General features: G+C 40.0%; 1 protein-coding gene across 1 annotated transcript; it reads right to left on the bottom strand.

Moving 5' to 3' along the window:
- Nucleotides 1-1002: 1002 nt before the first annotated feature.
- Nucleotides 1003-12238, bottom strand: Mkp3 (Mitogen-activated protein kinase phosphatase 3). The gene is made up of 4 exons (XM_014361065.2): nucleotides 11725-12238; nucleotides 2848-3033; nucleotides 2503-2745; nucleotides 1003-1424 (listed from the first exon to the last, which is right to left on the bottom strand). The coding sequence occupies exons 1-4, from the start codon at nucleotides 12170-12172 to the stop codon at nucleotides 1042-1044; spliced, it is 1260 nt and encodes a 419-aa protein (XP_014216551.2). The 5' UTR covers nucleotides 12173-12238; the 3' UTR covers nucleotides 1003-1041.
- Between the last annotated feature and the right edge of the window lie 5908 nt (nucleotides 12239-18146).

The raw sequence follows: 18146 nt of genomic DNA, 5'->3' as shown, positions 1-18146 counted from the left end.
GTTGCAATAACAATAAAACGTTGAAATGGAAAAACAACTGTTAGAGATAATTAATAGAGCCTCTACGCGAGGCGTTTAGGTGGGTAAAAATACAGATTTATGCGTGTAAGATGGGTACGGTAATATACTTGCAGGCTTTTTGTATATACAGTTAACAGTCGATAAAAATTAGTGATGCTCAGATAGGGGAGTACTGAATAGGGCAAAAAGCCTGCGAAACTGTGTACAATTTTAATATCGTACAAAGATGCCAAGCGGGTCATTCCCGTTTTAGTAGGTGGATTTTGTCTCTATAGAGTTCAACTCATGCTGAAAAGGTTTAAATTTTACGAAAAAAAAAAAATTTAGCAACAACTGAGCAATATTTATGAATCAAAAAAAATATCCCTCGTCCACATGCATTGCAACTCAAAAACTGTGAGACTGAATTTTTTTTTTTCCCATACCTTCGCAAAATAAATTTTGTGTAAAAATGCATAATACTGTCGTCGTCGTACACCCATCAAGGCCTCAGAAACGGTTCGCAGATTTTATTTTTTAGAGAGAGAAAAAGAAAAAAAAAGATTCACGCCCATACCGTGAGTATATATACATCCATTTTCTTGAACCCCTACCCTCGTACAGCCTCGAGTCATACATAATATGTACCTATAATAATAATAATAATAATAATAATAATAATAATAATAATAATAATAATAATTAAAAATAAAGAGCAGGGAAGATACGGAAGAAGAGCAAGTAGTATACCCCTTTCGGTAAGGACGGCAGTAATCCTAAAAACGTATGTACGCAATATACACTATGTCCATCATGTAATAACTAAACGTGTTGTTTAGCGTACAAAAACAACAGTAATAATAATAATAATAGCAATAATAGTAATAATAATAATAGTAACAAGAACAACAACAACAACAACAGCAACAACGATTGATTGATGATGTATTATCTACAACACAGTAGGTGTATGGGGCGGTTGCGCGGGGGTGACCCAATAATCGGCGCTTAAAAGCGGTATTGGGTGCCCCCGTGCCCGTCTCAGTCGGCGGGCGTGCTCGCGGCCCAGCGATCGAACTCGATCCCGGAATCGGGACTCAGGCCCAGGTCCAGCGAACTTAGGAAACTCGTGACCGCGGCTCCAGTGGTAGTCGCGGCCCCGCCGTCACCGCCCGGCCCGGGTGTGCCGCCGTCGCCACCGGCGCGGTTCCTCAGATCTCGCAGCTCCCGCTCGAAGCTGTGCAGCTGCTCCATGAAATGAAAGTTTGGCGCTATGTTGGACTTGCGGCTGCGCACCAGGTTGAACGCGTCGTTTAGGCTTAGGTTGCACTTGTGCATGAGGTACGCCACGGTTATCGTCACCGAGCGCGATATCCCGGCCAAACAGTGCACCAGTACGCCCTTGTCGGAGTTGCGCGCCTCTTCTGCAACAGTCGCGTCAAACAAATGCTCAATTTTATATCTCTGTATATATATATAAACACATATGAATGGCAAGCTTTCAAAAAACCTCCCATGTGGTAAATCGGTCCCAGATACGTCCGTTGCCCGCACTCACATTTATATACTTTACGTGACGCAAACGTATAAATGGTACAAGTACAAGTAGTATATACATAGGCCCAAGGGTGAATGATTAATTCGAGCGATTGGGAGATTTGGGAATAAGATTTAACAGGAATAATATGTATAATAACCGAGAAAAAAAAAAGGCTCCCAGAGAGGAAGGAAGAAGTCACTCTAGGAGGGGGAATCTTGCGTTTCAAAAGGTGAAGAAAAACACGGGAAGTCGTAGGCGTCGCTCTCAACTTTCGGAGGAGCCGGTGTGATGCACATCGGAAAGTCGAACGCGCCCATGTGTATTTATACGGTACGCGTCTAGTGTATGGGTGTATATACAAATATAACATCCGCATACGCACATAACACACAGGCGCAGCTAATATTATGGGCTTACATGTGTACGCATGTGATACATATATAGGTAACGGAGACACAGGCGGTTGGCTATGGGCGCGCTGTAGCGCAAGCACCGGACGTCCGGTTTCTTAATTGTCCAACTCCGGCGGTACATCGTCGTCGTGTGGGTATAAGGTAGGAGTAGCTGTTAAGGAACCCAGGAACGTGGGAAAAAAAAAAAAAAATCACCGGGAAACTCTCGAGCCTATTGTCAATATAATAATAACGGCGATGGTGTTAATAATTAAACGACTTTTATCTACTCTTTTGCTCATGTGAATTTGCTTATCACTACATCGAGCATGAGAATTCACTGGTCTATAGCCACGAGAGACATTTTCCCTTGTGATTCAAACATTCAATGGATGTACCTGATTTTGTCAACCAATGCGTTACTATACGCGCGTTTTTGGATAATGGAAGAAAAAATCGTTTCGGCGGCTTCAAAAAAAAAAAAAAAAAAAAAAAAAAAAAAAAAAAAAAAAAAAAAAAAAAAAGCTAGAAGAAACATGTATTGTTATTAAACACTGAGGAGGGCCTTACCGATAAACTGTATGGCCTGTGGGAAGAAGCTCGCCAAATTTTGGCTCCAATGATCGCTTATCGGTATCTGCATGTACTTGATCGAGCCGTCGCTTTCAAAGACGTTGGGTAGGTCGGGGGTGACATTGAGTATGTACTGTATGCCGTGACGGGCGAGGGACTCGCTATCCTCGCTGTTTGCGGCGTTACCGAGGTACAGGTGAGGCAGTATCTCCACCGGAAAGTCCTTGTCCTCCTCCGGGCCTGTAGATATTACACGTCAAATTTATATATTAAAATCGTTCGCGTGTATAGGTGTATTTATGAAAATGGTAAATAACGTATGTGTATAAGGTGTACATATACCTATCGAATCGCAGGTACTGTCGCTGTCGGAGTCCGAGTAAGCCCTCGTCGGTGGCGTGGATATTCGAAGTGATCTCAGACCCATGAGCTCTCCCTCGTTCGTGTCGGGGTTTGTTGGGCCCTCGGTGCAACTGTGACTTCCCTCGCACCACTCCGGATACCTGTCCTTGAACGTTCCAAAACCACCTGAAATGAGAAAATTAATAATTTTTTTTTTTTTTTTTTTAATATTTTTACCCATAAAATACAAACGATCCACGGGTAATGTACAAAAGGGTAAATCAAAGGAGAAAAAAGTTGTGCCTTTGTAATACATATAGTTTTCATCGTGACAAGTTAAAATACAAAAAATAACTAAAAAAACGCCCGCGCGTATTTCCAAAAAGCCAATAATTAGTACTGGAGAGGGAGCAACGTTCAGTCAAGATGGGATGAGTATACATTTAAAAATATTTGTAGTGCCTTTGTAGGGGTGGCAGGAAATAAACAAGAGCATCAATTAATTATTATCTCTTAAGAGGTATGTGCATTTACCCTATAATATATATATTATATCATGTTATCTGTTGAAAAACGTTTTCGGGTAAAAATAATTACAAGTTGATACGACGCGTGCGACGTATATAATATATCTGCACGTAGCAATAGTAACGTAATTAATAATAGCATATCTGTGTATGTGTATGTGTATGTGTATGTATGTATACATACGTTACACACACAAGAGTATAAGGTATAACTTGTACAATATATTTATACTTCCTGCGTTGCGTGCCTGCGTGCGTGGGCGTACCTGTATATAATTATACACTGCAACGCGATTCACATTTATGTATAACGTTTTCACGCAGGTAAATGTATTCACGTTATTTTGTACATAGGTGTACCTACGTGCGCAATATACCTATACGCGACTAAGTATGCGACGAATGAATGAACGAAGCGATCTCTGTGCTTATAGGCTTGTATCTCTCACTCTCAACTTATAGGCATGAGTATACGTCCTCTTGCTCGTATAGTGGGTGTGTTGTATGCGCGAACAACATTGTACTGAATGTGAAACTAATATATATATATATATATATATATTATGTAATATGTGATCGGGTGTTGGTACGTGTCCCTGAACAAAATGCCGTGATTATTATGTAGACACAGTTTAGACCAGCTCTTTGTTTTTGCCACCAAGGTATAGCGTAAACTATGTGTAAGGGAGTAGGGCATGGGAGGGCTGACCAAGAAATCATTGAGAAAAAAAAAAAAATCTCTTTTTAACAAATCAATTGAACAGAAGAATTGCAATTTGCGAGCACGAGAAAAGTTTTAATAGAATTATTAGAAGAATTGCTGCTTGGTAGCAAAGTAGCCGAGAAGTAAGAATGATAATTCTTCCCAAAGTGGAATGAAAAAAGTCACTTGGACGAACAATAATTTACTTGTATCAGAGAATGCGATGATGCATTTGGTAAAAGCATATATTATAAGCAAAAAGTGACGACACGGGTATTGATCTGCTGGGCTTTGTATATATTATTATTATATATTTTATTTTCTCGGTTCGACTGCAAAAAAAAAAAAAGAAATGAAACGACACTATATTCTCAAGAAAATCATGCAAAGTGTAGAATCGATGTGAAAGACGCCTTCCCTCGTACTGTCACTCTTCGTGACAATAGACTCAACCAAGACACTATAATCATCAAATACAAAAGAAGAAAAAAAAAAAATCAAAAATCCATGTAGATCCATGTATATACAATTTGTAGAGGTTGGCATAAGAGAAAAAAAAAAAAAACATTTCTATAAATATTCTATACAGACTCGGACAACAGAAGTAGGTACAGGTACAATACGCTTTACGCGACTCTACCCCGGATTCCCATTGATAAAATCCAAAAAATATACATACACTCGAATCCGCGGTATATACGACCCCTCCCCGCTTACTCGGCAAAAAATCCTTCACCCACATAATATATATACACGACTGCCCGACCACCTCCTACCGCTGCTCCTGCCTGATGGCATATATATATATAACAGCGCTCCTCGCCGCCTTAAAATCATGGTCGTTCGTGCGTTATATATCCCACGCAAACTACGTACACGTACACAACATGTATGTATATATACGTTGGTATGTCTGCAGTGGACAACCTGCTCAGCATCAACCGAAGAAGAAAAAAAAAAAAAAAAAAAAAGGAAAAAAAAAATCGTGGGGTGAGGAAACAAACCCGCGGGGGTGTATAGAGTTGTCAGCTCAGCCAGTGATATCGCGCGCGGGCGCGTGGGTGAACAAGATAAAGGGAGGAGAGAGGGGGGAGGGGTGGGGGAAGGCCATCGCAGGATACGTATAGCGCGCGGGGGTGCCTTCCCACACGAATCAATATTTCATTCACAACTTCCCCTGCTCGCGTGTGCACCCACCCAGCAGCTGCCTGCACCACAACCGCCCTTCACCCACCGATATATATATATATTTCGCCCGCCTCTTCATTCTCTATTATACATCCATACTTACTGTTCGTTCAGAAAGTCGACTGCCCGTGTCTATATGGTATGCATCTACCTGCATAGGTATGTACTATTTATTTTACTATCAAATAAATAGTAAGCATATATATATAGCCCACTCGCTGTCCCTCGAATATATAATTTGTGCTCGCGATACCTGCACGAGTATATATTACATATGTGTATGCTATTATTATATATACCTCCCCCGCAGCCCTGTCCGCCTCCACAAAACAGACAGCAGTGTATGTACACGTAAGTATAGATGGAACCTTTTTTTTTTGCAAACACCCCCGCAGTTAAGCCAGCCATGTACATATATATGTATACCTTGAATGTACACACGCGTATATACGCAACACATACACACACACAGTTACCCGGCACGTATGTATATATACAAAATACGTTTTGGCTGTTGTATATATATGTGTTAAGCTCCGTGTGGGCGGGTGGCCCGCGTCGGCCTGCAGGCGCGTGGGCGCAAGAATTAAGCCACCCTGTGTGTACCGCGCCTGTAAGCTCCCGAGATGTGTGTATGAACGTATAATGTATATGCATATATATATATATATATATATATATATATATTACTGATCTTTGGGCTTGACAGGAGGGGTAAAGGGGTAGTATGTACTATACCCCTGCCACATAACAAGCGCTGGGTATATTGGTAAGATGTACTTATAATAGTATCTTTTACTTAATTATATTAATTGTATGGTATATCACGTTAAACAAGAGGTATGGACGTTTGTTACAATTGTACGTAATTTAACGTTGTTATTATTATTATAATTACCATAAGTAACGATATATATATATATATATATATATATATATATATATATATATATATATATATATATATATGTACGATTGTAAAAGTAACCGCACCAGCAGTATAATATTATTATATTAACATTTATATTCAAAAGATATAAGTATTTGGATATCGGCGACCTCGATCGCAAACATGTATATGGATTATAACCATGTGAGAGGATTCGTTGTAAAATTTTCACTTCGATTTGTTCTCTCTCTCTCTTTCTGTCTCTCCAAGTGTAGCTCCGAGGGTGGAATACGTCGCTCTCGATGTATAATTATACACCTCCTGCACAAGTACGCAATTTATAAATACCGGGATCGATCGATTGCGAGGAGAAAGAAGATTTATCTGGAGGAAGTGGAAAAAAAAAAAAAAAAAACGGGGGAGTAAATTTAGCCGGGTCAAGCGAGAGGTGTCGAGACTCGCGGCGTAAAATGCCGTTTCCGGCTATTATCTGACGTATAAATGCGAGTCCGCGAATCCATATATATACATAAAATATATGTACTCGCTCCCATATATCATCAGCGTATACAGCACTAACACGCTATAACATACGTGTGTGTAACTATATAGTTATCGTGTTCTCAACCAGTTGTAACGGGAGATATCTGCAGACTGCACTCTTTCTCTACAGAATCAACGTGGCTCTGTTAGGTACATAAATATATATATATGTATGCGAGAGGATCAGGATATTATATATACGCAGTGGATTGTTTTTTTTTTCAGCAGATTTTACGTTTGGCAAAACGAGATGTAGGTATGACGTATAATATGAGTATGACAAGTTAAATACTTTTTCAAGAAAAAATTTTATCGGATGGTATACAGTCGAAAGACTCGCAAATGTCACGTATCGTGTGTACATGCTGTTTATGAACAAAATAACCCTGTACCACATCATTATTGTGATTTTGACTGATTAATTGAAATGACAACATATTTGATGTCACTCAAGCAACGGGAAGATGGAATTTTTTTTTTTTTTTCACCCCACTCTGATTTTACAAGTGTACCTACCGATCACTTGTTCTGAATCATGGGTAAATGTTCTCGATTAACAATTATACTATTGATTGGGGTACAGTCATCGTGGATCCAAACGGAAAACGCCTGTTAAGATATGATGAGCTAAAGCAGAGCGAGGAACGGTATATATACAAGCCATGCAGCTCTCGCACGTGTGTATGTTATACTTATCACGGACGTATTTAGAACAGAACACCTCAACTCTCAGGAACTCGATAATCTAGTGATTCCGTTAATTAAGCTTCAGTTAGAAAATCAAAACGGCCATGACAAAAAAAAAAAAAAAAAAAAAATATTTCTTTTAACAAAACTTTGTAGTTAATCTCACTCTAAACGCCAATATAGTAACGAGCTTTTGAACTCGAAACATGAGATGTCAATGTTTAATTTCAACACGAAAATAGAATTCATCTAACGTAAAATATAATTACCATTGTAAACGCTATCACGGAAGATAATTATTTTTTTTTCGTAGCTTTTCTCAGAATGTATTAACCATGCGATGGAAGTAAGTGGCTAACTACTACCCCAACCCCCTAAAAACATACCCTAAGATCCATTCCTGATGTATATACATAATGGATTTTTTACGGTTTGATGGAAGGTAAATGGTAAGGCCACTACAAGGCCAAGAGAGAAGAAACGAAACAAAGAGCCTTTTTCTGTTCGTGTGACGGTCAGTGTGTGCACGTACCTCCACACTACGTATACGAAATGTAGGTAATACGTGACTCTGCCATGGTAGCGGTCGAGTCATTCATAAAGAAGTAGGTATAGGTACGCTGGAGGAATTATGGAGGTGAATGGGCGAAGTGGAAACGGTGTGCTCACTCTCTCTCTCTACTAGTAGACAATGAACCCCCTCTCCCCCCCCTCGAAACAGGAAGGGGGAGAGGGGCACTCACATACCGATTCCATTTTCAATCGAAGCCGGAAGACAATGAGCTCTTTTGTCCCACGCTCCGATCGTACTTTTAACTATATCTGGCATACGTGAAACATGATCTCTCACGTGCAGCATCCCCCATGTGGGGGCCATTGAAGAATTTCGTCATCTTAAAAATTAGGCTTGTAATTTTTGGGTGAATGTTTTAGCTTCGCGCAAAGACGCACACCTTCTGAGTAAATTATCCGTTCAATTACGTGTTCCACGCACATTTTGCCACTACTACTATATATATATATATAGCATTATCAAAATTGACAGCTTGTTGTGTACGTACACAATATAATATAAGTTACAAGCACATGAGGTACATGAATGGGGGAGGGGGGATCATTAAGCGATCGATACGTAAGGGCTTGTCGTTGATAAAAATGTTGGTACCGCGTTGAAGGTAATTGGAACAAATATACGTTATTAAATCGAACCGATTGAGCCAAACGCTGCCACCGGACTTACAACGACTAGATGAAGGACACACCCGACGATGCGACGCTATACTGCGGTGTTTGCGTTTTCCTTCTTTTTTATACTTACTGTAAGTGTATATATTATGGATGCAGGTGTGGATAATAAAACAGAGACTAGACGAAGAAGGAAGATGTATAGAGACTTGGGATGATTATTATTCATTGAGTGTCCGGTTTTAGCCTACATCCGTCCCGCGTGTGTTGTACACACGTTACAATGGCACCGCGCTGCGCAGCTGCAGCTCCAAATCAATGACAAACACATACACATGTGTAGACTAACGTATGTATATCCGGAATTCGGACGAAGAGAGGCTCAATAACATCCCTTTTATATATGTATATATATGCAGAGGCACACTTGCTCCGATGACAAAATGAATTGGCGCGACGGAAAGTGGACCATTGAGCGTGTGTTTTTAAAGGTCCCGCCCGCGGTAACTTTGGGTTTTTCCCGAAACCATGAGGTGTGTACCGTCATTTTTTTTTTTTTTTTTTTGTAGAATTCGACTTTTACTTATTGCACAGCTCGATAGACAACAAAATTTTTTTAACAAAAAAAAAAAAAAAAAAACGTGTTAGGTATATACATCGCGAAATGTATCTTTCGAAATTTGTTTTTTTTTTCTTTTTTAATCAAGTACGCGTCAATGAAACAAGCGTTTTATGATAAACATTCGAATGACGTCGCCTTGGTAGTGGCAGATTTTACAAATCTCTACGGGAAACATATTTTTAGCCAAAAAATGAAAAATTCAGTACATTAAACGAAAAGCGGACGACAACGTATAGAATAAAGTAGTAGACTCTCCTCTGTTGTCAAAAAAAAACCTTATTGTCACCTAAGACCCCTTCGTGAGTTATATCGTATACCGTGGTAATGAAGAAAGGAAGCGTGGAAGAACGTCTCTATGTTATAACTGTCGAAACTAAAGAATGCCAAAACCTTTTCTCAGATAAGATTTTCATTGTTTTGTTGTTGTACGTGATGTACACGGGAAAAAGTCCGGAATCCGGCCGGGATAACAATGTACATAATATAATATTTATATATATATTTTTATAACATGGCACACTCTACTACAAACCGGATGAAGAGAGATACTAAAAAGAAAAAAGGAAGTAAGTAGCGAGAGAGAGAGAGAGATGGAAGGATGGAAACTTGTCCACGGGAAAATCGACTTATCCCCCGTTGGACTAACGAGAGCTTCTTTCCTCCTTTTGCTTTCTTCGAACCATACGTATATATAATGTATCATGTATACCTATATACCATATATATGCTCTCGACTTACGAGGCACATTGTGGGAAACATGAGAGGTCTTCTATACACATAGCGGATGGTACTGGCACGCAACGGACAACGGCCACGTACTTCACCCGCCCTCCCTTCCTTCCCTTCACCTCCCGCTGACCGTAAGTATATATATAATATACGCTCGCACCAAAAGGAATTTTCTTTTAAAAAACGCGGCTTTTCGACTTTTACATTTTTTAGGATTTTCATTCTAAGGCTGTGGCTATTTCTTAAAAAATACAGAAAAAAACGAATTTTTATCAAGTTACCTCGATCCACTTTTATGATCGTTTCAAAGCGAACTGTGAAGTTTATTACGCGAAAAACAGTAAAATTCCTGTTGGTTCAAATTTTATACGGTATACCGACCTACTATACAGTGCAATTTAACTTACCTACGATATGGAATTTTTTTATTATTATTAAAAAAAACGATATTAAATTGAAATAAAGAAAACGTCATCCGTATAAATTATTAAAATTTTAAAATAAAAAAAAATTAAGTGATGATAGAAAGTTAGGGGCTTGGGTAAAAAAAAAAGTTCATCATCGCGGTACAACTCATTTTGATGTTATAACCATTGATGACATCCTTATGAAACGCATATCTAAAGCCTGTGAAGTCATTGATAAAAACGACTTGTTCGTTCTAAAAACTTAATGTGCGCTCATTGGGAACGTGTGTAATGAGTAATTTTGAGTTGATAAACTTTTTATCAATTAATATTCATTATTGGTAGATATTCATTAGACATTCATTAACACCTGATAAAATTCATTCTCAAGATTTGTAGACATTGGTTCGATGTGTATGTATACAAGGCGATAAATTTCACGATTATTAAAATGTGATACCCTGACCAAATAATGGACATTTTTTGTTTTATCAGTAAGCTTTTATTTTAATTTTCGTGGATTGATATAAAAAAAGCACATTTTTTTATTTCATTTTAATGGTAATTTTGAAAAACTTTTTGGAAAACATCTTTTTCATTCATAAAAGAGAGTATAAAAAAAAAATAAAAAAAAAATAAATAAAGTGTGTATTGGTAATGTATTATTGTATATTATAAGATCAAGAAAAGATGAAAGCAGTGCATAAGTACCCAGTAAAAAAGCATCCCACGGAAAAGCAATGATGTGTATCATTCGGTGTCATATAAGTAGGTGGAGCGAACGAAACAGGCGGATATTTGACATATCAATTGAATAACTTAAAAGTGGAGTGACGTAATTGCACTTGGCACAACCATAAACGCAGATGGTCTCGAATTCATTAGCTCTCGGGGAAAAAAAAAAAAAAAAAAAAAAATAATTACCACCGCTGCTCCTTGTGGTCCCCTTTTTTCGCACGCTCATGAAACTTCGTAATCCGTATTAATTATTCCAATGCTATACCACACAAGCACGTTACATTTCGTTTGCATGCGCCAAGCAAGCAGTAACAACCTTAATTACAACTACAATTTGGCTACTTGTATAAAAAAAAAGCTCGATTATAGCATCGATGGAACTTGAAAACGTGTGCACAAATGCAATTGTAATAAACATCGGTATCGAATGTTGTAGGGGAGTCGCACCACTGCAGTAGAAAAAAAAAAAAAAAAAAAAAAAAAAGCTCGGAGGGGCTAGAGCTTGAGCTTTGACGTTGTGTCACGTAAATGCACGGTGGTATATGAGAAAACGAAAAAAAAAAGAAAGAAGAGCAAGTACATACACAATGTATATATATATAAGGTATACTTATCATTAAAAAAAAAAAAAGGGTATGGTGAAGTATAGGTGACTTGCCTTCGAGGGTGGCGACCGAGCCACCGCAGTTGCGTAGCCGCCTGGCGAGCACGTGAATGGTCTCACCCTGGTGTCCGGCTGGCTCGGTGGAATCGCCCACGAGGACGAAACTGCCGCGCTCGTGGCCGCAGTGTTGGTTGGCCGCCTTGACCGCCAGCCCGAGTAACAGCTCGACCCTAGCGCGCAGCTCGAGGCACTTGATAGTCGAGAGCAGCTCGACCTTGCCCGCGGCCAATCGCCTGAGCATTATACTGGGTATCGCCAGGGCGACCGAGCCCCTTATGTGTCCCTCGGCGTAATCACCGGCACCACGGCAATCGAGCACGAGCAGTCGGCCTTGGCTACCGGTCCCCAACTCCCGGCACAGCCACTCGCAGCTTACCCTCTCGTCATCCCCGTGCACCTCCTCCTCCTCCTGTCGCCGAACCTCCTCCGTACCCGCTGGCATGGCTCCTACGTGTGTGCTTCACTCTCGAGACCGACGTGCAGCCAACGCCGTTGCTACAGCCGCTGCTGTTGCCACCACCACTACTACTACTGATGGGAGCCTCCGCCACGATGAGCGCTCATTGAGGAAGAAAAAGATGAAACGAAGTAGGAGGAGGAGGCATGCACTTCCTGCTTCGAGGCTGCACGGGTCGAGCCCATTCACACTATAGGTACGTTGGCGCGCTTACTTACTCGATGGGGATGCAGTGATTCACCGTAAACGCTGGTGGTGGACTGTGCCTATATATAAGCTACACACTCGCACCAGCAGCCGCCCTGATGATGCATATTTACTCGCGCGACCGAGAGAACACATCAGCCGCAGCAGTGAAAACGAGGAGTAGCTCTCTGCATCGGCTATACTATATATACGAGGGGGCTGGCTGCTGGGGCGCGCGCGCGCGCGCGCGGATGCTTTTGCGGACGAGAGCGAGTGGCACGGTACGTCCAACGGGCGAGTGTGTGTACCACCACCTACTCTCTTATCGATCCTCCGTATCTCCTCCTCTTCCTCCGCGCGGATACGCGCACCAACGGGAGAGAGTAAGTATACAATAATGTATCTTCCCTCGAAGTTGATACAACGGCAAGCCAACCTGATCTATCTCCCTTGGTTGTACGTATTTGACAATTATCGTGTGCACGTATACGCTTTTGATATGATTCAATATACACCGTGCAGTATACCGATCACCAATTATCTCTCAATGCACATGCAAACACATCCGTTTATATTTATACGTTTACGTATAAGTACGTGCACACACGGGGACGCGCACTACAAGAACAATAAGTATAGTGCCGTGCAGTCTTTCCTTTTTTCATTCATTTCATCGGAGTCGGGTGAGTCGGGTCGCGCACACACGCAACTCTCTCTCTCTCGCGCACTATAGTTGCTCCCGTGAAATTCATCGGATCCGTGAATGCGCGGGTGTTGGTAGATGCGCACGCAAGCACGTTACTACTCAATGGCACGGACCGCGATATAAATATATGTATATTATACACACGCTGCAGCAGCTCCGAAACTCCGGAATGGAGTCTCTCTCTCTGTATCGTCTATATATATGTTTGTACGTATGTATATATGTATCCCTGTGTTGATCTCGTCGAGATGAAACGAACTGATGCTTAAAGTGTCCTCTGTGTAAGCTTATCCAGCAGGGGCAAGGTAGAAAGGAAGGAAAGAAGGCCTAGACGAGACTACTATGCTCGCGCGATAGGTATTTTCCTTCGGAGCGCGCGAGAGTAACTCCCCTTCCTTTCCTCCGTCGTCGTCGTCCACCGTCGCTCTTCTCTCTTTCTACGCGTATAAAATTGTATGTATGTATATATATATCTGGTGCTGCTTCCTCCCCCACCTATATATACATATACGCGTACCATTACTCTCAGCGCCTGTATACACACAACCTCCTCCGCGCGAGAGTTTCAGCCGAAGCTTGTGTGCCGGACGCCGCCATTCGCTTTCTCCTGCCGCGGTCATTCACTAAAGCTGCGTGGGAGAGAGCTATACAGAAACGAAGTAGCGAGCAAGAGGGCACCTATATATATCATCGGGGGAGAAGGAAGATGCTGATATATTATATACGTGCTCTCCTCGTGTGGCTTGCGCGCTACACATATATATATATATAAGGTACATCAATGTACGCGCGATGAGTCGCCCACTCGTATATGTAAAATACGATGAGACGCGCACGCGGTGCCGAAAAGACTCGTATTGTATTATATATGTATATTACAGAGAAGTTAATATATATTACAACCATCGCAGAGTCCCGATGTAACGAGAAATTATGAGCGCGTATTATATTTTTTAATGATGCCCAAAATCGTGTATAATATGATGATTATCATTGTAAGCTCGGGTGTACGCGTGTGAAAGCTCACCGTTTTGGACTGGCGCGCAAGCTGCGGCTCAAGGAAGGAGAAGGCTATACATAGAATCGTGCACGATGTGTATAATAATATTATATACCTAGCTAGGTGGGGTTTTTTTTTTTTTTTTTTTTTCCATTCAAAGTCCGATATCTTTCGAGGACAGCACGTGGAACTGCATTGGGAGTTGGAATCGGTATATTTATACAGATGCAGGCGAATGAAATGGGAATTAGGTATAAGAGGAACTTTTGCATCCAGTCCGGTTTTTAATGTATGGGTATCAATATAATGTATATTTATTGATAAATGATGATGAACGCGTTACGATACGTGCATGGATGTAACGTGTATACAGCCCACACACACGACGATCGTATTATTAGGCGGTAGGTATATATTGGCTTCGGGTCACGTGGCTCGGTTGCTCGCCGACCAATCAGCGGCTCGACTGACGTCACCCCATTGACAAAAGCTCTTTTCATTAATATATACAACGGCCTTCCCGAAGCTGTATGTACTATACACGCGTAGGTACCTACCCACCCCCTGTATGTATTACCTATAAACTTTTACTTGGCGCCCTCCCTCGCTTCGCCAGCTTTCGTCCTCTGCCTCGTTCTCATCCCTTACCGATCCGACCGACCCTTTTTTCCGCTCGTATATACATACAGGGTGGCGGGAGTACATCCAAGAGAGGGAAAAAAAAAAAACGTGGACATTCCAACAGAATGCTACGGAGGAGCGGTAAGAGGGGTTGTCGGACTACGGATATATATACGTATGGGCCACCGCCCGCATCAACCCCCGAGCGCCACATGAAAGAAAGAAGGTACATATAGTTACATATAGAGAAAGAGCGAGGGAATAGGGGGCGAAAAAGGGGGTATCCCTGATACGTATGGGTATATACATGCACGCATTATACCCTTGGCCCTTTGCACGTTCCTACATGTATGTATAGTATAAGTATACGTGAATGGCCCCCCAGCCGATCTTTAGTTTTATGAAAGAAACCGATGGTTATACACGTGTACTTACTCTGCTCGTGCAATCTTAGTACGTGTACACTATTTTATGAATATAAATAATACGTATATACACGTGGGCTATTTCTGTTGCACGCAAAATATTATGGTATACGATTTTTTTTCTTTTTCTTTTTCTTTTGTAATACTATATTATTCATATAAAGTGTGTAACAGGTACATCTTGTACGAATCTCACGTAATGATAATAATGTAGTATCATATATTGTATAAGCACGCGAACAATCCGTATTAATGTACCCGTAGTAATTTAATTTGGACCGAGCCAAGAACTTACGAAAGAAGCTTAGAGGGGATTCTCTCGTGCGTATGATAATTAGTAACGCAAGTATACCTCTATGTACGCCCACACGCAATAACGTGCAGTGTGTATATGTGTATATATACGTATTAATGTATAGCGTTAGAGTTTGTTCAGGAAAGCACGATAAAAATGAAAGTCGGAGCGAACGGACATATATATACGTTGTTGGATGAATTATTATATACCCGGCGAACGGTGAGCACCCACGTGTGGAAGAAAAAGAAAAGAAAAAAAAAAAAAAAGAAAAACAGTGCATTGGTACAAGTATACATATATTATTGTATATACTCACACCTACGCGTAAAATATGTATACGTTGCGTTTGATGGCAAGGGCAAATATTATATCGGATCGCGCGAAGAGACGTTTTGTGAATCAGAGAAATCGATGTTACATGGACATTGGTGTACTATTCAAACTTAACCGAGTGTACGTATATAACTTACGGCTAAGCTGTGCAAGTGGGAAGAAGAACCTGAGATTTACCAACCCACGTGAATTCCGGGTTGAAAAAATATTACTTGCGCACGCAAACCATCCCAATCTCTGTACTATACCCATGTGGGATTAGGATGAATATACAAGTCTATACTTGCGTACAATGTACGCGTGTGTGTCTGAAATAAAAAAGAACTCGGTAGCTGTTTGTACAGAGGGTCCGTGTGCGTGTGCATGTGCGTTTGAGTCAACACAGAAATAAAAGTAACGACCGTGGGGCCTGGGAAAGATGACCCATAGCGCTATTCAAGGCCTATCGCGTTGAACGTTCAAATCTCCGAAAAATCACGAGGTGGAGAACAAAAAAAAAAGAAAAGTTTTTTCACGTCACACGGCCATAACTCAAAATCCCGTGATTTACGTATTGACTCGGTCCGATGAATCTAGTTTGCTTTCGAGCCCACGTTTTATTGTTTACCCTGCCCAGATACGGAAAAGATACGGAAAAACTAGACTTGCTGTTTTAGGTGTAAATCAAGTTTGAGTAAAATTTTAACCGTCACTCGTTGGAAGGACAACCGAGAGAGCTAGAAACAAGCTTTGTCAGAGTCTAATATGTTGATTAGATGTGGTGATTTCGTTGAAAATTGGATGAAGGAAGTGTACGTGTAACACGCAATTTATATTTGTAAATTAAAAGTCAAGTTTTTACTGTAAAGTAGCTCAAATTCAAACGTATGTTCAGAGCTTTCACTTGTCTTTGTGAGTCTCGGGTTAATAATTGTTGTTTTAACTCAGTTCTAAGTTGAGCTATGTTTGAGAAAGTGGTGTGAGCTTCTTAACTTGGTAAATCTTTTTCGGAAGGAAAATAAGGTGTACCTCTTGGAAATTTTGCCATATATTAAGCGTACGTGTTGCAACTGATTGCGCTTCATACTTTTGTGTAAATGAATATAGAGAAATTCTAAAAAAACAAAAAAATCAGTTACGCATAGTTAAGTTTTTCATTAAAAAATTTACTTATGTAAGCGATAATTTAAAATAAGTTATGAATAGTGGGCAGAAAATCGATCAGATTTGATAAATTGGTGAAGATTCCCGAATTCAAAAAGAAAACTAAAATCAAACGAAACTTTTACTCCGGATATTTGCGTTGAACCGTTACACTGTACATTGTATTTCTCAAATTTTTATTAATCACAGAGGGAAAAATTACAGTAAAAAAAAAAAAAAAAAAGGATTTTAAAAAATTCTTGTCTTTTCAAGATTTTAACAACCCATTTTTTGGAAGTTGAAATAAAACAGGACAAGTTCCAAAAGCATACAAAAAACCCACGTTTTACATTTTTTGAAACTAAAAAACAGGTGATTTTTCGCAGAATCGCTCATATATATTACGTGCACAACTGCTGTTCTTATAAATTATTGAATCATATCGAGTAATTTTTTTTTTCCTTCTTTATACGTTTATGTAATTGCTGCAAAGACACTCGCGCGTCTTCTTGTACGGCATATTAGAGGTGTAGGTGTTATCTATTGTCTTTTCAAATATACGGGGAACACAGTATGCGTCACAACAAACTCGAATGAAGCTTTTAAAAATAAAATTGACAATAACAATACTAATGCGGCCGTGACCGCCACAGGGGGAGGGGAAAAAATTCCGAGAACACAAGCGGATGAACGAATGACTGAATGAATGCGGATGAATGAATGAGCAAACTAATGGATATGAATGAACGAATGTACAAGAGGTAGTTAAGCATGGATTGGAAAAAAAAAAAAAAAATTAATGAGGCGCATTGTTACTCATTCTTAGATACGTGCTCTGCTTGAGGCAAGACGCATGTATATATATATACATATGTTGACCTATATATAAACTAATTACACTGAAATAGTGCAGAATGCGTCCAATCGGTGATTGAACTTTGCTTATTAATCGTTTTTCAGTCTAAAACAATCATTTTCATTCTATATACCTGTAAACTCTTCTATGAAGTGTAAGTTGGACGTTTTTATCAACATATTAATGATGTTTTTTTAGCTTCGAAACCATGTAATTAAATAATATTATTGATAAAAGATTAAGAGTCTTCCACAGTGTTTAAGAGAAAAAGTTTTGAATATAATCAAGATTTATAACAAATTGAGTAAAATTTGCACTGAAATCTTTTAAATACCCCACAAATGGCCCAAAACTATTAACTCACAGCTGCTCATCGTTTACTTAAATCTTTTGTGAAATTAAAAAAATATGT

This window comes from Copidosoma floridanum, unplaced genomic scaffold, assembly GCF_036245765.1.
Source record: "Copidosoma floridanum isolate Cflo_tuat_1 unplaced genomic scaffold, Cflo_Japanese_pri ptg000014l, whole genome shotgun sequence".
Lineage (NCBI taxonomy): Eukaryota > Metazoa > Arthropoda > Insecta > Hymenoptera > Encyrtidae > Copidosoma > Copidosoma floridanum.
This window is presented reverse-complemented; position numbering and strand designations above follow the sequence as displayed.